Raw genomic sequence first — 23,432 nt, 5'->3', positions numbered from 1 at the left:
AGGCTGCTATCAAATCCCTCCTCACTCTTCTCTTCTGCAGACTAAATAACCCCAGTTCCCTCAGCCTCTCCTCGTAAGTCATGTGCCTCAGCTCCCTAATCATTTTTGTTGCCCTCCACTGGATTCTCTCCAATTTGTCCACATCCTTTCTGTAGTGGGGGGGACCAAAAGTGTATGCAGTACTCCAGGTGTGGCCTCATCAGTGCCAAATAGAGAGGAATAATCACTTCCCTCAATCTGCTGGCAGTGCTCCTACTAATACAGCCCAATATGCCATTGGTCTTCTTGGCAACAAGGGCACGCTGCTGACTAATATCCAGCTTCTCGTCCACTGTAATCCTCAAGTCCTTTTCTGCAGAACTGCTGCTTAGCCAGTCAGTCCCCAGCCTGTAGTGGTGCATGGGATTTTTCTTTCCTAAGTGAAGAACTCTGTACTTGTCCTTGTTGAACCTCATCAGATGTCTTTTGGCCCAATCCTCCAATTTGTCTAGGTCACTCTGGACCCTATCTCTACCCTCCAACATATCTACCTCTCCCCCCATCTCAGTGTCATCTGCGAATTTGCTGAGGGTGCAACTAATCCCATCATCCAGATCATTAATAAAGATGTTGAACAAAACCGGCCTCAGGACCGACCCCTGAGGCACTCCACTTGATATTGGCGGCCAACTAGACATTGAGTTGTTGATCACTACCCGTTGAGTCCGACAATCTAGCTAGCTTTCTGTCCACCTTATAGTCCATTCATCCAATCAATACTACTTTAACTTGCTGGCAAGAATACTGTGGGAGACCGTATCAAAAGCTTTGTTAAAGTCAAGATATATCGCATCCACCGCTTTCCCCATATCCACAGAGCCCGTTATCTCATCACAGAAGGCAATCGGGTTGGTCAGGCATGACTTGTCCTTGGTGAACCCAAGTTGACGGTTCATGATCACCTTCCTCTCCTCCAAGTGCTTCAAAATGGATTCCTTGAGGACCTGCTCCATGATTTTGCCGGGGACTGAAGTGAGGCTCACCGGACTGTAGTTCCCCTGGTTCTCTTTTTTCCCTTTTTAAAATATGGGTACTATATTTGCCTTTTTCCAATTGTCCGGGACCTCCCCCGATTGCCACGAATTTTCAGAGATCATGACCAATGGCTGTGCAATCACATTAGCCAACTCCCTCAGCGCCCTTGTATGCATTAGATTTGGACCCATGGTCTTGTGCACATCCAGCTTTTCTAAATCATCCTTTAACCTATTCTTTCACCACTGAGGGCTGCTCACCTACTCACCATGCTGTGTTGCCCATTGCAGCATTCTGAGAGCTGCCCTAGTCTGTGAAGACAGAGGCAAAAAAAGCATTGAGTACTTCAGCTTTTTCCACATCATCTGTCACTAGGTTGCCTCCCCCATTCAGTAAGGGTCCCACACTTTCCCTGACCTTCGTCTTGTTGCTAGCATATCTGTAGAAACCCTTCTTGTTACCCTTCACATCCCTTGCTAGCTGCAACTCCAATTGTGCCTTGGCCTTCCTGATTACACCCCTGTATGCTCTAGCAATATTTTTATACTCCTCCCTAGTCATCTGTCCAAATTTCTACTTCTTGTAAGCTTCCTTTTTGAGTTTAAGCTCACCAAAGATTTCACTCTTAAGCCAAGCTGGTCACCTGCCATATTTGCTATTCTTTCTGCACTTCGGGATGGTTTGTTCCTGCTCCCTCAATAAGGCTTCTTTAAAATACAGTCAGCTCTCCTGGACTCCTTGCCCCTCATATTATCCTCCCAGGGGATCCCGCCCATTAGTTCCCTAAGGGAGTCAAAGTCTGCTTTTCTGAAGTCCAGGGTCCGTATTTTGCTACTCTCCTTTCTTCCTTTTTTCAGGATCCTGAACTCAACCATCTCATGGTCACTGCTGCCTAGGTTGCCACCCACTTCTACTTCCCCTACCAATTCTTCCCTGTTTGTAAGCAGCAGGTTAAGAGGAGCATTTGTACCAGGAAGTTGTCCCCAACACTCTCCAAAAACTTCCTGGATTGTCTGTGCACTGCTGTATTGCTCTCCCAGCAGATGTCAGTGTGATTGAAGTACCCCATTAGAACCAGGGCCTGTGATCTGGAGACTTCAGTTAGTTGTCCAAAGAAAGCCTCGTCTACCTCATCCTTCTGATCCGGTGGTCTATAGCACACGCCCACCACGACATCACCCTTGTTGCTCTCGCCTCTAAACTTAACCCAAAGACTCTCAACAGGCTTTTCTCCAGTTTCAAACTGGAGCTCTGAGCAATCATACCACTCTCTTACATACAATACAACTCCTCCACCTTTCCTCCTGTACCAGTCCTTCATGAACAGTTTATACCCCTCCATGACAGTGCTCCAGTCATGTGAACTGCCCCACCAAGTTTCTGTTATTCCAATCACATTATAGTTCCTTGATTGTGCCAGGACTTCCAATTCTTCCTGCTTGTTTCCCAGGCTTCTTGCATTCATGTACATGCACCTAAAAAAACTAGCCAATTGCCCTACTTTCTCAGTATGAATCAGGAGGCTTCCCATCTTGTACCCTTTGCCTTGTGTTTCCTCCCGGTATCCCACTCCCCCACTTACCTCTGGGATTAGGTCACCATCCCCCGGTGAACCTAGTTTAAAGCCTCCTCACTAGGTTAGCAAGCCTGCCTGCGAAGATGCTCTTCCCTCTCTTTGTTAGGTGAATCCCATCTCTTCCTAGCAATCCTTCTTTCCGGAACAACATCCCATGGTCGAAAAATCCAAAGCCCTCTCTCCCACAGCACCTGTGTAACCACACATTCACCTCCACAATTCAATGGTCCCTACCAGGGCCTTTTCCTTCAACAGGGAGGATGGACGAGAACATGACTTGCGCCTCAAACTTCCTTTATCCTTCTTCCCAGAGCCATGTAGTCTGTTCATCATATGACGTAAATCAAAACATGTAAATAATCCACAGCACAAGTGCTGCCATTATATGCAATTTATTTTTTGTTTTTGAGGTTGACCTGTGCAGCAAAAAGCTACAGAGAGCAGAACAACTGATTGGAGGCCTTGGTGGTGAGAAAACTCGCTGGAGCCAGACTGCTCTGGAGCTGGGGAAGCAGTACATCAATTTGACTGGAGATATCCTCATTTCTTCAGGAATTGTGGCTTACCTGGGAGCCTTCACATCCAGCTATAGACAAGTAATGAATACAGTGTTTTATCTAAATGGTTTTGTATTAAACCAACCAAACATTTTTTTCTCCTGCTAAAATATTTAGATTTTTAAAAACATGTTTTAATTGACTTCAAAAATTGACTTCAAAAATTTCAAGAATAGAAAAAACAGGTTTTTCTTTGTGTGTGTGTGTGTGTGTGTGTGTGCGCGCGCGCATGTGTATAAGGCTTTGAACTTCACTTAGAAGAACTCAGGGGAACTCTTCATTCATATTTCTCTACTATTTGCTAACAACATTAATTGTAAAATACCTGAACCTTGTGGCTGGTTTTCTCAAATGTCTGTAAAGTGACTGCAGGTAACTTTATGCCTCATGGCCTTGATTTGCTACCATTCTAGTCAATGCCTGAATTCACACTGAGTTCTGTGGGAGCAGGAGCAGGTCCTATGTCTGCAGAATCACTGGTCAACAACTAGAGTGTAAATGTATTTAAAGTGTAATAATTCTTTAGAAAAAGGAGAAGCAGGGAAATAAAGTAGACTTAATATCATAATCAATGTGTATGTTTAATTCCCATTGACATAAATTGAAGTTGTGTGTGTAAAATAACTACAGGATTAGGACCTGACGTCAAAATTTTCAACTAGCTGCTCATTTTGGATGCCTCCATTTTTGGATGCCTAATTTGATGCACTTTTGCTCTTATGTTCAGATTTGCTGAACAGCTGGATCTCTCATTGGCTTCAGCTGAAGAAATGATTGCTCAACACAGCTGAAAATCAAGCCCAGGTTGTCACAAGTTGGGCACCCAAAAATAGAGGCATCTAAAATCAATGACCACTTTTGAAAATTGAGTCTAACGTTTGAGCCTAAATCTTTTTTTCCTTATCTCCACTTAACTACTTTTACTGTCTTATCTTCCCTTATCTTTCTTTCTTTAGAAAATTCTGTAAGATCTCCCAAACTTTATTTTTTTCATCATTTCCACATTTTGACATTATTCTTTTAGTGTTTTACTTTGCAAGAGCTTATTTTGCCTACGGTTTTTTCCTGTTCCCAATTACTGAATTTTGAGAGAATGTAATTGTGTATTGGATGAAAGCAGCCATTTATCAGGCATATATAGTATGGCTAGGTATCAGATCTTTGGTAAAAGATTATTGGGGTTCTGAAAAGTGGTGATTGGGGGATCCTGCCTGCCAGTCTGGACAAGCAAAGGCAATTTTATTCTTATTCGTTTAGCAATAACTAAACTTTACTGGTTTTACTCAAGAAATTTAGTTTAGTGTAGCCTTATGGAGCTGGTGGTGGGAACTCATTGTCTGATATGAAACTAAAGTGTTTCCTTCTTTGTATAACAGTAGCTGTGACCTCCTGACAGCTATTTTTTATTTTAATATATATACGGCCTCTTTGTCGTTGTCTGTGTTATCATTATGTATTCATTCAGTGGCTGTTTCAGCCTTTCCTGAGACTCTGGATAGTACTTTCACATTTGCTCATTTTGCAGTTTCTCATTCTCTCAGGAAGCTAATTCCTTTATTTCCTCCAGTTTTTCAAAGAACAAAGCTTTTATTTCTTTTTGGCACTTTGGTTTTGAATGAAGTACTAGAGCTTTCAGTTGACATCTCTGTGAATGTTCTCTGTCCCCTGAGAATCATTTCTAAATTTGTGATGGCTGTTGCCTTGGAAAGGAACATGAATAAACTTCAGGCTTTGATGTTCACTCTTTTGTTTAGAGTGCTGTGTTTTGTAAGCACAATAAAATGCTTTGGCCTAATCCAAAGCTTTCAATCAAGGTTGCGTCTCAATTCCATGTGAAACAGTCCGTTTGTTTTAGGTTATATCAGGGGTCGGCAACCTTTCAGAAGTGGTGTGCCGAGTCTTCATTTATTCACTCTAATTTAAGGTTTCACATGCCAATAATACATTTTAACGTTTTTAGAAGGATTCTTTCTATAAGTCTTTAATATATAACTAAACTATTGTTGTATGTAAAGTAAATAAGGTTTTAAAAATGTTTAAGAAGCTTCATTTAAATTAAATTAAATTAAAATGCAGAGCCCCCTGGACCGGTGGCCAGGACCCGGGTAGTGTGAGTGCCACTGAAAATCACCTTGTGTGCTGCCTTTGGCACGTGTACCATACGTTGCCTACCCCTGGGCTATATCTACACTTAAAACACTACAGTGGCTCATTCTTCACCTACCAGACTTGGGGGAGGAGAGGGCAGAGCTCAGGACTCTGCTTTGCAGCAGAGTGGTGGCATAGGGGCTCCTACCCAGCGGGGAAGGGGGGTCTTGGGGCTTCTGCTCTGCAGGGCACTGTGGTCAAAATTCAGGTTGTGCATTTTATTGGGATTGTGAAGAATTGGATGTGTGCATCGTTATTTATTGGAATTGAAAGGGATTTTTTCTGTGGAGATGAGGAGATGGAGTGCATTTGGATATTAGGATGTTTGGGTAGTAAGTCATGTGAATTGAGGCCACTATGGCTTTTAATGTTGCCTTAACTGGTAATTTATTTTTTTTAAATTGCATTAAGAGGAAATGCTCTTGAGTAACCTTCATTTCAAGTGAATGAAGTTTTTTGTATAGGAATAAATATTGTACTATTTCTATTGTCACTAATGTATCTTTGAAAAATAAAAAGATGCAGTTGACAAATCTGCATTAGCTGAAAATGTTTGTCGCAGCTAAGAGTTCACAGACCATTATTAAAATCTGATTAGTGTAGGAACAAAATCTTATGCTTAGCTAGGAAAAGTAGTGTAATCTCAAAGTGACGTTTGACTAGTGAGCACAATTTTAAAACATGTTCTGTTTAAAATATAAACAAAACCCCCACAAATGCCAGCAGATCCAGACCCAGTAGGTTCCAGTTATGTAGGGATATTCTCCAGTGTCAAAAAGCTGTCATAACAACTCCTACATCATCCATTCTCCAGGCCCTTGGATGGAATGTGTCTGAAAATGGCATGTGTCTGGAGCATCCCTATGCCATAGCAATCAGCTGCCAGAAAGGCATCCTGTGTAGAACTGACCCCAAGAACAGAGGAATGCAAATGTAGCCTAAAATCAGATATGTTGCTTCATCTCTTCTTTCTTGCACTGAGCGTTGCTCAGCGTGACTGAAGGAACTGGCCCTGTATGTTCTATATGAACAGTGGTTACTGTTTTAATTTCTTATGTGTGTTTCTTTGTTAGTGTTTAGACAAGTAGAGAAATGACTTTACTGTAGCAGTGGTTTGGGGGAAAGAGTTGAAAAAATATAGATAAATGTATTGACAATTTTATAAATCTTATAAATGTAATAGGGAACAAACAAAACTTTGGTTAACATTTGCATTCTTGTCTTCTAGAATCAAACAAATGAGTGGACATCAGTGTGTAAAATGAGAGATATTCCTTGCTCAGATGATTTTTCCCTAACAAATACTTTGGGAGAACCTGTTAAGATCAGAGCTTGGAACATTGCTGGATTACCATCTGACATGTTTTCTGTTGATAATGGTATCATTATCTCGTAAGTAGAAAATTCACATCTGTTGGCTTTCATTAAATAGCTTCTTACAGCATACTTTTCAGTTATTACTTTTATGGACACATTATATTACTTTGTGGCAAGTTCAACAATTAAACTAAACAAAAACAAGGCTGTTTTTATTTTTTACTATATATTTTTTTCAAGGCTTCTAGTGTAGTCTTCTCCCCTCTTTTAATTCTCATGAGTTGCTGTAAAGGGATTGAACTTTTTTGATGTTAGAAGTGTGCAATAAACTACATTTTATGAACACATGTAGTAATTTTACTTGTAAATGCCAGAGCAAATTTTGGATTCCTCTTGGTAGGGTAAACTTGGAGTAGACTAACAGCAGGAAACGTTCAGCTCTATGAAATGAGACTGTTATTCTGAAGCTTTAATAGATTAATACCCTGCACTTGTGGAATTCAGAGGCAGTCCAACGTTGTTGCTGGACGCTCCAGGATTATGCCTCAGGCCACCAGCAGAGTTCTTCCGAAGCTGTAGAAATACCCCAACAATCAATTATTAGCATTAAAACAACAAACTTTGTATAATGAATTAATGAACCTTAAGGCAAATATATGTTGAATTCTCCCTTTAGATAAAAAATTCAATGTGTTACACATTTTATTCCCATCATTTAGCAGACTACCTTGGTGGGGAGCTTCTAATGGAAAATTATCAAATAACAAATTCTGCTGCACAGCTTCTCTCCTCCTTCATCACTACTGGGAAGTAGTGAGCAGTGAATAAAGTAGGGTGGAGTGGGAGAAGAAGCAGAGTTTAAGTACAGGAGTTTTGTGGTAGAATATTGGGTAGAAATGAAAGTGTCTCTCCAATCTATATAAAGCTAGAGCTTTGTGATTCAAAGAATTATTTGGGAACCGACTCTGGGGCACCTTCCTACCAATAGAAGGTTTCCATTTGTCTGCAGAAGCTATTTTGCAAATCTTGCTGAGATGAGACTTATGCACCTTACCCACCAATGCCACTAGTGACCTTGTAGATGACATCTCCATTTCTAGTCTTTAAATAGTTTCCTGGATGCCCAGCACACCAACTGATTTTAACATCTTGCCTGCAGCAACTTTGAGGCCCTAAGGCTCTGTCATGTTGAGCAGGGTGAAATGAACAGGATACAGTTGGCTAGTGTATTGCATGTGCTTCAGATATCTCTTTCAAACTCTAGGAATGCCTATTCATGCTACAACCTTTTAAAGAGATGCTAAAGATGGGTACAGAATTATGGGAACATTGTTTCTCTGGAACTAAGGAAAGAAGAACTTACATTGAACAGAAAGGTTTCTGGAGTTATAAGAGTGACCTTTTCCTCATGGCAACAGCAGCGTGGTACTTGTATAGATAGGAGAACTGGTTCCAAAACCTGGCTTCATGAAGTAAAGCCAAATAGAAATGTCAGTAACAAGCTTGTTCACATTAATCAGACTGACTGATTAAACGTCTGATAATACTCAGATGGGGAGTTTGATCTTCCTTTTTCCAGGGCTGATACTTAATTTCCCATGGCACTTGGTTATAATATGTCAGTCAGCTAGAACCTCTAGTGTAGCTGAGATCACCACAACTTTTTAAATGGTAAGAAATTCTGCATCTTTCCTGATACTAGTAAAATATCTGTAAGGAAGGAAGACACTTCTTGTAAGATCTGAAGGAGACATAGGAATTAGCAAACTCTCAGTGGCCACTGCTTAATTCTTCAGAAGAAGGTGCAAGAAACTCCATAGTGGCCAACTATGGAAACACATTCCAATAATGAAAGTTTCTTCATAAAGTTACTTAGGTAGTGGTTGTCTTAGGCCCTGAAACATAAGTAATTATATCCTTTCTAAATAGTTTATGTAAGAGAACTGTGGCTGTTCTCATTATTCATTTAAATATTCAGTCCTTTTTGAATTCTGCCAAGTTCTTGGCCTCCTCCGTTCTGGTCTCTCTGCCCTGGTCTACACTAGGACTTTAGGTCGAATTTAGCAGCGTTAAATCGATGTAAACCTGCACCCGTCCACACGATGAAGCCCTTTTTTTCGACTTAAAGGGCTCTTAAAATCAATTTCCTTACTCCCCCCTGACAAGTGGATTAGTGCTTAAATTGGCCTTGCCGGGTGAAATCTGGGGTACTGTGGACACAATTCGACGATATTGGCCTCCGGGAGCTATCCCAGAGTGCTCCATTGTGACCGCTCTGGACAGCACTCTCAACTCAGATGCACTGGCCAGGTAGACAGGAAAAGAACCGCGAACTTTTGAATCTCATTTCCTGTTTGGCCAGTGTGGCAAGCTGCAGGTGACCATGCAGAGCTCATCAGCAGAGGTGACCATGATGGAGTCCCAGAATCGCAAAAGAGCTCCAGCATGGACTGAACGGGAGGTACGGGATCTGATCGCTGTATGGGGAGAGGAATCTGTGCTATCAGAACTCCGTTCCAGTTTTTGAAATGCCAAAACCTTTGTCAAAATCTCCCAGGGCATGAAGGACAGAGGCCATAACAGGGACCCAAAGCAGTGCCGCGTGAAACTTAAGGAGCTGAGGCAAGCCTACCAGAAAACCAGAGAGGCAAACGGCCGCTCCGGGTCAGAGCCCCAAACATGCCTCTTCTATGATGAGCTGCATGCCATTTTAGGGGGTTCAGCCACCACTACCCCAGCCGTGTTGTTTGACTCCTTCAATGGAGATGGAGGCAACACGCAAGCAGGTTTTGGGGACGAAGAAGATGATGATGATGATGAGGTTGTAGATAGCTCACAGCAAGCAAGCGGAGAAACCGGTTTTCCCAACAGCCAGGAACTGTTTCTCACCCTGGACCTGGAGTCTGTACCCCCCGAACCCACCCAAACCCTCCCGAGCCCACCCAAGGCTGCCTCCTGGACCCGGCAGGTGGAGAAGGGACCTCTGGTGAGTGTACCTTTTAAAATACTATACATGGTTTAAAAGCAAGCATGTGAAAGGATTACTTTGCCCTGGCATTCGCGGCTCTCCTGGATGTACTCCCAAAGCCTTTGCAAAAGGTTTCTGGGGAGGGCAGCCTTATTGCTTCCTCCATGGTAGGACACTTTACCATTCCAGGCCAGTAACACGTACTCAGGAATCATTGTGCAACAAAGCATTGCAGTGTATGTTTGCTGGCATTCAAACAACATCCGTTCTTTATCTCTCTGTGTTATCCTCAGGAGAGCGAGATATCATTCATGGTCACCTGATTGAAATAGGGTGCTTTTCTTCAGGGGACACTCAGAGGTGGCCGTTCCTGCTGGGCTGTTTGCCTGTGGCTGAACAGAAATGTTCCCTGCTGTTAGCCACGGGGAGGGGGGAGGGTTGAGGGGGTAGCCATGCGGTAGGGGGAGGCAAAATGCGACCTTGTAATGAAAGCACATGTGCTATATATGTAATGTTAACAGCAAGGTTTACCCTGAAAGAGTGTAGCCACTGTTTTATAAAATGTGTCTTTTTAAAAACCGCTGTCCCTTTTTTTTTCTCCACCAGCTGCATGTGTTTCAATGATCACAGGATCTTCTCCTTCCCAGAGGCTAGTGAAGATTAGAAAGAAAAAAAAATGCACTCGCAATGAAATGTTCTCTGAGCTCATGCTGTCCTCCCACACTGACAGAGCACAGACGAATGCGTGGAGGCAAATAATGTCAGAGTGCAGGAAAGCACAAAATGACCAGGAGGAGAGGTGGCGGGCTGAAGAGAGTAAGTGGCGGACTGAAGACAGGGCTGAAGCTCAAATGTGGTGGCAGCGTGATGAGAGGAGGCAGGATTCAATGCTGAGGCTGCTGGAGGATCAAACCAGTATGCTCCAGTGTATGGTTGAGCTGCAGCAAAGGCAGCTGGAGCACAGACTGCCACTACAGCCCCTGTGTAACCAACCGCCCTCCTCCCCAAGTTCCATAGCCTCCACACCCAGATGCCCAAGAACGCAGTGGGGGGGGGGCCTCCGGCCAACCAGCCACTCCACCACAGAGGATTGTCCAAAAAACAGAAGGCTGGCATTCAATAAATTTTAAAGTTGTAAACTTTTAAAGTGCTGCGTGGCATTTTCCTTCCCTCCTCCACCACCCCTCCTGGGCTACCTTGGTAGTCATCCCCCTATCTGTGTGATGAATGAATAAAGAATGCATGAATGTGAAGCAACAATGACTTTATTGCCTCTGCAAGCGGTGATCGAAGGGAGGAGGGGAAGGTGGTTAGCTTACAGGGAAGTAGAGTGAACCAAGGGGCAGGGGGTTTCATCAAGGAGAAACAAACAGAACTTTCACACCGTAGCCTGTCCAGTCATGAAACTGGTTTTCAAAGCTTCTCTGATGCGTACCGCGCCCTCCTGTGCTCTTCTAACCACCCTGGTGTCTGGCTGTGTGTAACCAGCAGCCAGACAATTTGCCTCAACCTCCCACCCCGCCATAAACCTCCCCCTTACTCTCACAGATATTGTGGAGCGCACAGCAAGCAGTAATAACAGTGGGAATATTGGTTTGGCTGAGGTCTAAGTGAGTCAGTAAACTACGCCAGCGTGCCTTTAAACTTCCAAATGCACATTCTACCACCATTCTGCACTTGCTCAGCCTGTAGTTGAACAGCTCCTGACTACTGTCCAGGCTGCCTGTGTACGGCTTCATGAGCCATGGCATTAAGGGGTAGGCTGGGTCCTCAAGGATAACTATAGGCATTTCAACATCCCCAACAGTTATTTTCTGGTCTGGAAATAAAGTCCCTTCCTGCAGCTTTTGGAACAGACCAGAGTTCCTGAAGATGCGAGCGTCATGTACCTTTCCCGGCCATCCCACGTTGATGTTGGTGAAATGTCCCGTGTGATCCACCAGAGCTTGCAGCACTATTGAAAAGTACCCCTTGCGGTTTATGTACTCGCCGGCTTGGTGCTCCGGTGCCAAGATAGGGATATGGGTTCCGTCTATGGCCCCACCACAGTTAGAGAATCCCATTGCAGCAAAGCCATCCACTATGACCTGCACATTTCCCAGGGTCACTACCCTTGATATCAGCAGATCTTTGATTGGGTGGGCTACTTGCATCACAGCAGCCCCCACAGTAGATTTGTCCACTCCAAATTGATTCCCAACTGACCGGTAGCTGTCTGGCGTTGCAAGCTTCCACAGGGCTATCACCACTCACTTCTCAACTGTGAGGGCTGCTCTCATCTTGGTATTCATGCGCTTCAGGGCAGGGGAAAGCAAGTCACAAAGTTCCATGAAAGTGCCCTTACACATGCGAAAGTTTCACAGCCACTGGGAATCGTCCCACACCTGCAACACTATGCGGTCCCACCAGTCTGTGCTTGTTTCCCGAGCCCAGAATCGGCGTGCCACAGCATGAACCTGCCCCATTAGCACCATGATGCATGCACTGGCAGGGCCCATGCTTTGAGAGAAATCTGTGTCCATGTCCTGATCACTCACGTGACCGCGCTGACATCGCCTCCTCGCCTGGTATCACTCTGCCAGGTTCTGGTGCTGCATATACTGCTGGATAATGCGTGTGGTGTTTAATGTGCTCCTAACTGCCAAAGTGAGCTGAACGGCCTCCATGCTTGCCTTGGTATGGTGTCCGCACAGAAAAAAGGCACGGAACGATTGTCTGCCGTTGCTCTGACGGAGGGAGGGGCGACTGACGACATGGCTTACAGGGTTGGCTTACAGGGAATTAAAATCAACAAAGGGGGTGGCTTTACATCAATGAGTATTTCAGGCAGGACTTCATGGAGGGTTCCAATAAGAAATGGTGCACCTAAGTAATTGTTCTTATTGGAACAAGTAGGTTGGTCTGGCCTCTGATTGACACATGGCTAGATTTACCTCGCTGCACCTTCTCTGTGAGTGACTGCAGTGTGACCTAGAGGAATGAGTCCCTTAGACGGGGGATGGGGGGAAGCAAATGAGTACAAAACAAATCTGGTCTATTTCTTGTTTTGATCCACTCCATCTATCTTTTACATCTTTGGCTGGCAGCAGACGGTGCAGAAGGACTGCAAGCCATCCACATCTCATGGCTGCTTGGCAGAAGATGCAGTAGGCCTGCCTGGCAGAAGATGGTACAGTAGGACTGCTAGCAATCCGTATCGCCTGCCTGCTCACCATAAGATGGTTCAATAAGACTGACTGCAGGACTAAAGAGAATGACCTGGTCAAGTCACTTCTAATGTAGTCCCTGCACCCATGTCTGCCCAGGCGCTCCTGGCCGACGTGGACAGGAGCACCTCGGACATGACGATGACGGCTACCAGTCCTACTGCACCGTCTGCTGCCACAAGGCAAGGGGTTGCTGTTGCTGTGTAGCAATGCAGTACCATGTCTGCCAGCACCCAGGAGACATACGGTGATGGTTACCTGAGCGGGCTCCATGCTTGCTGTGGTATGGCATCTGCACAGGTAACTCAAGAAAAAAGGCGCGAAACGATTGTCTGCTGCTGCTTTCATGGAGGAAGGGAGGGAACGGAGGCCTGACGATATGTACCCAGAACCACCCGCGACAATGTTTTAGCCCCATCAGGCATTGGGATCTCAACCCAGAATTCCAATGGGCAGCGGAGACTGCGGGAACTGTGGGATAGCTACCCACAGTGCAACACTCCGGAAGTCGACACTTGCCTCGGTACTGTGGAAGCACTCCGCCGCGTTAATGCACTTAGAGCATTTTCTGTGGGGACACACACACTCGAATATATAAAAACGATTTCTAAAAAACCGACTTTTATAAATTTGACCTAATTTCGTAGTGTAGACATACCCTCTGAGTGCAGCCACATCAAACTCATGATGCTGCGAGGAAGGTGAAAAACCCACGGGACAACTTCTCAATCTTGTCTCGAGGGAAAAATTGCTTCTTGATCCCCAAAACTGGTAATTGGCCAGACCCACAGCATCTTGGAAACTAGGCCTCCATGGTAGCGCTGGAGCAGGAGAATGGATGCTACATGCTCTGAGGGCTTCACATGCAAGAAGGGGATAGGGTGTGAGAGACAATCAACTCTCCTCTTTCTTTTCGGCCTAGCCAATGGGTGGCAGAGAGAGGCAGATAAACCATTCTTCCTTCTCTGCTGTTGTTCCTTGAGCAGGCATGCTCTTACTGTGTATTCTGGGTAGCAGGGAGACAGAGGAAGGCTCCAGAGTAGCCTGTCATCCCTCCCCACTCCTCTCAGGACACTAGAGGTTGTATATCTCCTGCCAATCCTATCAAACTGCTCACTGCTGAGACAGAGATGGAGTGTGGGTGGTGGGGGAGTGGCATTTCTCCCGTTGACTCTTTGGGGTTGTTCAAGAGCAAACTAAAAAAAACTCGTTCCTCCACTCATGCTCAAATTCCCAGCTCATGGTTGACTGGGCTGCCAATATAGGTCTTGGGATGGGAGGAATCAAGTTTAGAACTGTATGGCGGTGCCAAAATGTTAGGTTTTAGTAGCCAATCAAAATGTTACAGGAAAGATGTTGTTTGAGTGGGGTGGGTTTTTTATGTGAGAATTACAGTGATGTGATTGCACTTACATATCTAAATAATTTACCTAAATCATATAGGGAATACTGCAAATGCTGTTTGAAGGTTATCTCGTTTATGTAAGGCAAAATTCAAAAGTTTTAAAGCATGGCCGCTATACCCTTGAGATAACAGCTCAAATTCAAGAGTTGTACCCACTTGTGCTAAGTCTGAATTTGCTTGACTATCTGCTTCATTTCTCAGAGTGGTAGCTGTGTTAGTCTGTATCAGCAAAAAGAACAAGGATTACTTGTGGCACCCGCGAGACTAACAAATTTACGTGAGCATAAGTTTTCGTGGGCTAAAGCCCACTTCATCAGATGCATGCAGTGGAAAATACAGTAGAAGATATATATATACAGAGAACATGAAAAAATGTTTGCAATCGGCCATCCTGATTATCACTTCAAAAGTTTTCTTTCGCCTGCTGATAATAGCCCACCTTAATTGATTACTCTCATTAGAGTTGGTATGGCAACCCCCATTTTTTCATGTTCTCTGTATATATATATCTTCCTACTGTATTTTCCACTGCATGCATCTGATGATGTGGGCTTTAGCCCAAGAAAGCTTATGCTCAAATAAATTTGTTAGTCTCTAAGGTACCACAAGAACTCCTCGTTCTGTTTGCTTCATTTCTGTTATCTTAGATGTAAAATCTATCTTTGGTGGAAAACTGAGTTCATTCATTAGAAATTTCCAAGTCATTTGTATCACAAATATATTATAGCTGTTCAAAATGCTACAAGTACAGTATAGATCTTTAAACTTAAAAGATTTGTAAAATTAATGAAACTTTATTCTAAGTATGCTTCTTGAAATATTTTAATAATTTTTGTGATCAAAGTGTCTGTTCAAGTCAGTGGGACTCTCACACGAGCATCTGAAGGCAGAATTTGTCCCTAAGTATTTTATAGAATAGATTAGAAGGTTCTGTTTAAATGGCACCATAAAGTAAACTGCATTAAAGTCAAGCATATGGTAAACATTTTAAGGGTATATAATCTAGTTCTGAAAGTTTAGTTATCTCAATTTTTTTCCTCCAGAAATGCAAGAAGATGGCCTCTGATGATAGATCCCCAGGGCCAAGCAAACAAATGGATAAAGAATATGGAAAAAACCAATAGTTTGCACATAATTAAACTCAGTGACCCTGAATTTGTGAGAACACTGGAAAACTGCATTCAGTTCGGCACTCCTGGTAAGTGATTGAATAATGAAAATGTAGATTTCTGAAAAAACCTGGAGAGGGCACAATTAACTCAAAAATAAGGATGATACGAGTACCAAATATTGTCAGATTCATAGAAAAAGGGAGATTTTGTTATCCCTCATTGTTTATTGATAGTTAATCAAATTAGATCTTTAGTAATTGAAGTCACAGCAGGTTGTGAGATTTTTCATCTCCAATATCAATTTGAAATCCTCTCTTTAATTTGGCTCTTTTAATTGTTTGAGATTTTGCCATATACTTGTTTTCATGATACAATAATTCTACTTTTACCTTCCAAAGAATGTATAACACACTATCTGTCAAATTGTCTGTTCCTGTATGGCTATGCTTATTTTACGAATAGATAGTATTCAGTATAGTACTTTTACTGACATTCTTATATACCATATCTGATCCAAGGTAAATGAATCAGAAAATCATTACTTACAGTTAACTATTTGAAGAGGAGGACTTGTGGCACCTTAGAGACTAACCAATTTATTAGTGCATAAGCTTTCGTGAGCTACAGCTCACTTCCTCAGATGCATATCGTGGAAACTGCAGCAGGCTTTATATATACACAGAGAATATGAAACAATACCTATTCCCACCCCACTGTCCTGCTGGTAATAGCTTATCTAAAGTGATTTCCAGCACAAATCCAGGTTTTCTCACCCTCCACCCCCCCCCACAAATTCACTCTCCTGCACCAGCACCAGCAGGAGAGTGAATTTGTGTGGGGGGGTGGAGGGTGAGAAAACCTGGATTTGTGCTGGAAATCACTTTAGATAAGCTATTACCAGCAGGACAGTGGGGTGGGAATAGGTATTGTTTCATATTCTCTGTGTATATATAAAGCCTGCTGCAGTTTCCACGATATGCATCTGAGGAAGTGAGCTGTAGCTCACGAAAGCTTATGCTCTAATAAATTGGTTAGTCTCTAAGGTGCCACAAGTCCTCCTTTTCTTTTTGCGAATACAGACTAACACGGCTGTTACTCTGAAACCTGTTAACTATTTGAGTTATTTAGATTGTTATTTTCAATGAAAAGTTTAACTACAAGTAAAGAAACAACTCATATATCCTTTAATTCCTTATTTCCTTGTAGGGGGAACAAAAATTGATTTCAAAATTGGGATTAGGAGCCCCAATGCCATTGACATTCAATAATTCTTTTAGGACCCTTTGAAAATCCCAGCCTAACGCTCGCATACTCAAGCAATACTACAGTTCAGAGAATCTTCACTGCCCTATTCAAACTTGATAAATATCACAAAGCAAATATAAACTTCCTTGAACTTTTAAAAAATGTATTTAAGAAAGTTTTACCATATTTCTACCACATCCTTTTAGATCCATATTTGTATTGTGGAAGTAGTAGTATCTGTTTGCACATCGTAAATACACATTTAACAGAGATATCTCTTGCCAAGAAAATGAATCAAAATCTAGTTATTGTTGTGTTCAAGTGCTGCTGGAAAATGTTGGAGAAGAACTGGACCCTATCCTAGAACCACTTCTACTCAAACAGACATTTAAGCAGTCTGGTAGTATATGCATCCGTCTTGGGGACTCCACCATCGAATATGCTCCTGACTTTCGCTTTTATATTACAACCAAGCTGAGAAACCCACACTATCTTCCTGAAACATCTGTTAAGGTGAGAGATTTGAAAATTAATGTGTTTTGTTTTAATATTAACAATACTTCCCCTGTAGGCTGCAGATAGAAAAGAGTTCCTCATATCTAAGTTGTTGTTTTCCTTCACTTTTTTTGAAAATATTGGCATAATCTCTGAGTAATCTCTAATTGCTGATATTAGAGTTGACAAACCATTACTGTTTCACAAAACAGTCATTCATACTTTGAAGAATTTAATCTAAACATTAATTTCTGGTATTTAACTTCCTCCCAATCCATTACTTTTTGTTCCAATTTTACTGAGTTGCTTTTCAGCATAGAAATATCTGTGGGGAGTTTGGAGCCCCATGCCCATACAGGCTACAAATTGGGCTTCTAAAATCTTCTAGAGAGTTGGTTCCATGGTGACTGCTGTTGGCAGGACTTCAAGCAGTGCCAGGCTTTGTGCCTTGGGTATATACAAGAATACAAATTTACAGAGAAGTGACAAAATTATTCCTGTTTCCACCATATAGTTTTTCCAGGTTTTTATAATGTGATAACAGTAGCTTTCACCACTCACACCTGACTTCCCTTGTGAATCAAACTATAAGGAACTAAGTGAGTTATTGTGGTTGTTGCAAGTTAGGCAGCAGAGGTATATTTCCTGCTTCATAGAATAAAGTTAGTGTTTTCTTGCTCCTCGCAGTTACTCAAGAGCTCTATTAAACTTTTTATTCACTGTTACTTTTTAAAAAATGTGTATGTTAGTGGCTCAAACATATATTTAGGCTGAACGTTGCTTCTATTAGAGCATGAAGCCCTGAAAATTAGATCTGAAATTTGTTTCTAAACTAATTTGAAAATCAGCAGAATGGAACAATAACTTAACTTCCAACTGACAAGGAGCACTGACATAGAAAGAAAGGGTAGAAAAAGAAATTAATGAAAATAAAGAACCTCTGTTCGCTTTATTACACCTCAAAGCACCCAGACATTGATTTTTTTTAATCAAAGATAAAACAATTAGGTACAAGTTAAAAACCAAAGATGAAATATAAGAAAGCATCCAAAAGCAAAAACTATTATGCCACATATACATTTAGAAATGAATTGCATGAGAAAAAGTTTAAAAATCTGATACATGTATCATACCAAGTTAAATGAGACGACAATGCTTCAGGCCTGAATCTCGGTTGTGTGCAACAGTTTTATAATAGTTGAACTCTGTTGATTTTAATGGAGTTATACCAGCATCAAACTCATGTAATGAAGTGGAGACTCGAGTCCTATATCTAATACCAAAAAAACCCACCTTTCCCTGTGTTCAGTAATGGCCTTCATTTGTACAACTTTGGTTATATATAAATCTTTTACACACTATCACTTGTGTCAACAATTGATCATATTTACCTGTTCATCTCCAGATTTCAGTGATTCCATACACAGAGAGTTACCACTCTTGGGTAATTGACTCTGAACACCCTCCTCATCTCTCTCATATCTGGCCTTGTATTGTCAAGGAGTAGGGGAGAGAGATGAAAGTTCTCTGCCACAAGGTGGCTGGCCTGAACTCCAGCCCGAGCTTGAATTTCTAGAGTGTACACACCTGTTCAAGTCTGTAGACCCAGGTTCCGAGACTCGCTGCTGTGGAAAAATGCAGTAGAAAAAGATTCCCTAGGTCATCTTATCTTTCCAACAGGATGAAGCAAAGGTACTCTTTCTCTGGGGGAAGAAGGTTGTGGGGGAGAGAATGAAGACTCCAGGAAGAAAATTCTGGAAGGGTCTGCTCAGGAAAAGAGCAGGCAGTGACCCAAGGAGTCAATGGGGAGAGGCTGAAAAAATGAGCCCACGAAGGGCTAAAAACTAATGTCTGAGTTGAAGACAGACTAAATCCTCAGGATGGAGGGGCTGAGGCAAAGACTCTGTGGGGTTTTTGCGTTTGTCTTTTTGGACAAGTATACCCTGGAAGAGGTGGACTTTCATTAAACAGCTTAGCTGGAGTTCCAAGTCACTGGGAGGGGCTTAAAAGACTCCAGGCTGGCAAGCTTGATGCTGAGACATCAGAGAGAGTTTCAGCAAAGGCCTGGAGAAGGCTGCAGAGAGCATGAAGGTTCCTGCTGAGGACCCTGAGATACCAGGGAGAAAAAGACTCTAGCTAGATAGAACATGGCCTGCTAAAGCAGGGAAAGTCTCCTGGCAAGGTGGCCTGGGAGGGGCTTGATGTAAAGCTGCAGAGAATTAATATCCCAGGAGAATAGAATCATCACTTAAACAAAACTTGAATGAAGTGGCCTCAGCCATCATATTATTGGTGGCACCCTCTTATTTTGTAGGACTTATCTTGAATGGGAGGTCACTGGAACAATTTTGTGGAAAAACCCACATAAAATCTACCTTGAACTATATTTCTGTAGCAGCTTCTTTCAGGACCAGTGCTGCACTTGATGTAAGATTTTCTGTACGTTCAAAAGTCTCTATGTAGCAGCATGGAAGACTCTGGAGATCAGTTGCTTCTGACAACATCCTTCCAAATATTCTGTTGGTAAGCACTTTAGGGAGCATAGGGATAAAGCAGTCTAAGAAGCCATGGAGGAAAGAAGGCCCTTCCTCCTTCCAGTGAGAGAAACTTCAGGCTATCCTACCTCACTAGATGTTCCCTTTAAAACTGTTACTCCTTCAGGGACCAGCATCACGATTAAACATTAGAACAAGACCAGTGTAGCCATTTCTGAGAGTCAGAAGACTCAGGCTGGGCTCCTCCGGAAAATTATCAAATTCAGAAACTCTTGAATTCTTAACTTGGGGTTTCACAAGTCTGAAAAGATTTCCTTTCTTGGAAAGGAGCTTCAAGGTAGGCCATCCTCTGAAAGTCAGCTGTCACAGTTCAGGGCAACTTCAGTGGTATTTCCTCCTTGTGGTCCACCAAGGGCAACCCTCTAGGCCTTCATCTCCTCAGCTGTCACCTCTCTTGAACAGAGACCAACATCCCTCTTCCTCCGGACCGGCGGTTTTCTAGACTGCAAAGTTTCCTGGCCTCACTGTGATATAGTCCCCCCAAACCAGACTTTCAAATGGCCGTGTGCACTTTACTTTCTCTTTGAAGGCTACAAGCAAGAATTGCCAGCAGCTATGAGTTACCACAAAGCAAGCATGTTATTCTTAAGGTGAAAGCATTACAGAAAAAACATACTAAAAACAATAAAAGAACCTACACAAATGCTAAATACCTTACCCTGACTCTGGCCTTGGGCTCTGGTAGGTATCAGCCCTTCAGAACCCACAACTGGGTTTTTCCTGTGGTTTACAAGCTCATAACTATTTCAGATTCAGAAACAGAACACCCATGAATGGGTTAGTCTTTCCTTCATACAGCTTAGGCCTTTGATCTTGAGAGTCAGGGAACAGGTAATCAACAGATAATGGTCCTCTCCTCAGTGTGTAACTTCAAAAGGCTGGCTTTTTCCATAACTGGAGGTGGGGAATTTGCATTCACATCCACCTGGAGATTCCCCACGTAAATCACTTGACACTTTGTCCAAAAAGTCCATTCTTGTCTGGCACATTGTTCAGTACACTCCTTTGAAGTACATAACATTTCTCAGGGTTCTCAAGATATCTTTCCCTCTTCCCACTTGAGAGATTATTATCCAATTTAAAAACTCCTCTTGACTTTTTGTTCACAAGTGTGAAGATATCTCCTTTCTTGGAAGGGAGCTTCTGGGTAGGCCCTCCTCTGGGAGTAAAAAAAAAATTGGTCTTGAAATAATCTAAGATGAATACTCAATAGAACTCTTTTCGTATCCCAAGGACAAGTTTATCCTTTCTCAAAAATTAAAATAAACTAACGATACTGAAATCCATAATTTCAGTATTGTCTCTCAAAGATCAAAGGAGGTTTAATTTCACATTCTGATAGGTGAGTGTAACTGGAGATATATGGTACCTTACATGTGTATTGCACTGTAAGAAACCAAAGGAAATCTCTAAACACCATTACATAACTGATATCATAAGACCACCACGCTCATCAGTCTTCCAGTGGTTTGCAGATTCCTGTCATGATCTTGCCCTGTATGCTGCAAGAAATTATAAAAAACATATTTCTAGCCTCCTGCAGTCAGTATGCCCCTCTCCTGTGTTTCAATATCTTGTCTATTTGCCATCTGCTCAACCACTTGGATTTTGGAGCTTGGCATGCTCTCTATGGAACCTCAATTAGGCATATTCTATCAAGGCATGGTAGACAATGATAAGGATTTCTTTCTCAAGATAACCATATGGTAGGAAGTGGTATTATCATTCTGGTTAATGAAGGGCATAAATTGGATGTGAATGGGGCCATCAAGTGCATAGAGGTGAGTATAGTACAGGTATTCAAAACCTTGGATATAACTCCTCCCTAGCATATTATCACTCATTTTGTGAAAGGAGCAGTGATTTAATGGGTGGAGATATCACATACATCTTAAAATGAGATCTGCACTATGTGGTCTTCTAGTGACACTTTTTCAGAAGGTGACTGTCAACAGCCTCTCCTTTGTAGATGCAAAATTTGTTAGATTGTTGGAACCCTTACATTTCTATCCAAATTATGCATAGTTGAATCCCTCCTCCCTTCCTAGGGTTTCTGCTTTCCTCTGTGAAGCGGAGGGGAGGGGATGAAGAAGGGAAAATTCTGTCTTATCTGTGATTTTTTTTTTTTGAGAACACTCCCTCGGAGCATTATGTCCATAGTTTTTCTGGCTATTGCTTGCATGTTAAGTAATTTGGAAGAATAGCATGTTCTTCTAGGACATCCTTAAATTTCTTGTCCAGGCTGTATTGCAAATGATTTGAGTTGAATAGCACTTTTTAACCTTTTTTATAATTAGTATTTTTTCAACTTTGAAAGCTTATCACTCTGGAGAGTTCTTTTTTGAGGGGCAATTCTAAGCCCAGACTGAGTGCCAGAGTTTTTTGTCTGCTTCCATTTCCTATGGAACTGGGGAATGCCATATTGTGTTGGAGGGAGGAAAGAAAAAGAAAATTCACAGAGAAGATGGACCCTTTCTTTCTTACTGATCGTAATTATGGGACAAAAACTCCATAGCACAGAGGACTGTAGAACCTCAGCCTCAATTTTTCTGCCGTCCGAATCATCTGTTTTCAGCTTTGCTTGGTCTTTTGCAGACTTCCTGAGCATGGAAGAGGAACAATATTTTAATTTGATCTGTCCCTAATTGTGTTGTGCTTTGTAACACCTTTCATTTACAGGTAACCTTACTGAACTTCATGATAACTCCAGAAGGAATGCAAGATCAGCTTCTTGGAATTGTAGTAGCAAGAGAGAGACCAGATCTTGAAGAAGAAAAGCAAGCCCTAATCTTGCAAGGAGCTCAGAATAAAAGGTATCAAAAAACTTATTTTGCTGGGGACTCTACCCCTTGTCCTTCAACGCTGTTTTTGAATGTCCCCTTGGTTGCTTTGTTTTCTGAGGAGTCTTAACAAGTTTTGGGGAGAGCAGGAGCTGGGGGCAAAGGTTGCTACTTGTTCTCCTGCCTGATGTTTTTAGAAATGAATCTTCACTGTGGGCCATTTTTGGTCTGGCCTGTACTTGGTGGGTGTGAACGGATCCTTTTCCACATGAAGGCAGAGCATGAAGTATGCAAAGTTGGAGGAAGGCTGGCTACACTATACCTACTGTACACTGCATTCCCTTGGAGTCATTTTGCTTTGTAAGAAGAATAAGTGAGCCCTGTATGACCACAGGTATTTAGAAAATAGCTTAATTTTAAAAAAAAATTGTAAGAACAAAAATAGGTCTTTAATCCTCAGGTTACATATCTTGAATACACATTGCATGTGTTGTACACATTGTACACTTTAGTGGACAACACCTACACATTTTCTATATGAAAATTTTGTATTTTATTTTAGGCAACTAAAAGAAATAGAAGACAAGATTTTAGAAGTTCTCTCAGCTTCAGAAGGAAATATTTTAGAGGATGAAACTGCCATTAAGATATTGTCTTCTTCCAAAGTTCTGGCTAATGAGATTTCTGAGAAGCAAGCTATAGCCGAAGAGACAGAAAAAAAGATTGATACTACCCGGATGGGTTACCGTCCTATTGCTATTCATTCGTCAATCCTGTTTTTTTCAATTGCTGATCTAGCCAACATTGAGCCAATGTACCAGTATTCTCTTTCGTGGTTTATTAACCTTTTTGTCATGTCTATAGATAATTCAGAGAAATCGGAAGAGTTACAAACAAGGTAAGAAAGATAATTCTCCATTCTCACTTAATTAAAAAAAAAAGTACGGTAATTGGCTTTCATTGTTACTCAAGAAGGAGTCACAGACATTTCTCCAAAGTATATTGTATTTATAATTACTCTTGGAATATTGTTTGGTACTCTTGAATCAAGCAG

General features: G+C 42.1%; 2 protein-coding genes across 13 annotated transcripts in view; both read left to right on the top strand.

Annotated features, from left to right (window-relative positions):
* The window catches only part of DNAH7 (dynein axonemal heavy chain 7), a 270,148-nt gene that overhangs the window by 196,127 nt on the left and 50,589 nt on the right, over nt 1–23,432 (top strand). For all 12 annotated transcript variants that reach the window (XR_012154342.1, XM_073306229.1, XM_073306230.1 and 9 more), the window contains 6 exons: nt 3,001–3,186; nt 6,524–6,687; nt 15,235–15,389; nt 16,871–17,061; nt 22,278–22,411; nt 22,941–23,276. Coding sequence is in view for 11 of the 12 variants with exons in the window: in XM_073306229.1 (XP_073162330.1) it covers nt 3,001–3,186; nt 6,524–6,687; nt 15,235–15,389; nt 16,871–17,061; nt 22,278–22,411; nt 22,941–23,276 (1,166 nt within the window). In the remaining variant the exon portion in view is untranslated. The remainder of the gene's footprint in view (nt 1–3,000; nt 3,187–6,523; nt 6,688–15,234; nt 15,390–16,870; nt 17,062–22,277; nt 22,412–22,940; nt 23,277–23,432) is intronic.
* Nucleotides 8,832–10,798, top strand: LOC144929130 (uncharacterized). Its single transcript, XM_078848001.1, has 2 exons — nt 8,832–9,598; nt 10,187–10,798. Exons 1-2 carry the CDS (start codon nt 9,173–9,175, stop codon nt 10,202–10,204), a joined length of 444 nt encoding a protein of 147 aa, XP_078704127.1. The 5' UTR covers nt 8,832–9,172; the 3' UTR covers nt 10,205–10,798.

Source organism: Lepidochelys kempii, chromosome 11 (genome assembly GCF_965140285.1).
Source record: "Lepidochelys kempii isolate rLepKem1 chromosome 11, rLepKem1.hap1, whole genome shotgun sequence".
Lineage (NCBI taxonomy): Eukaryota > Metazoa > Chordata > Testudines > Cheloniidae > Lepidochelys > Lepidochelys kempii.
Note: the sequence above shows the minus strand (reverse complement) of the source record. Positions and strands in the feature narration are given on the sequence as shown.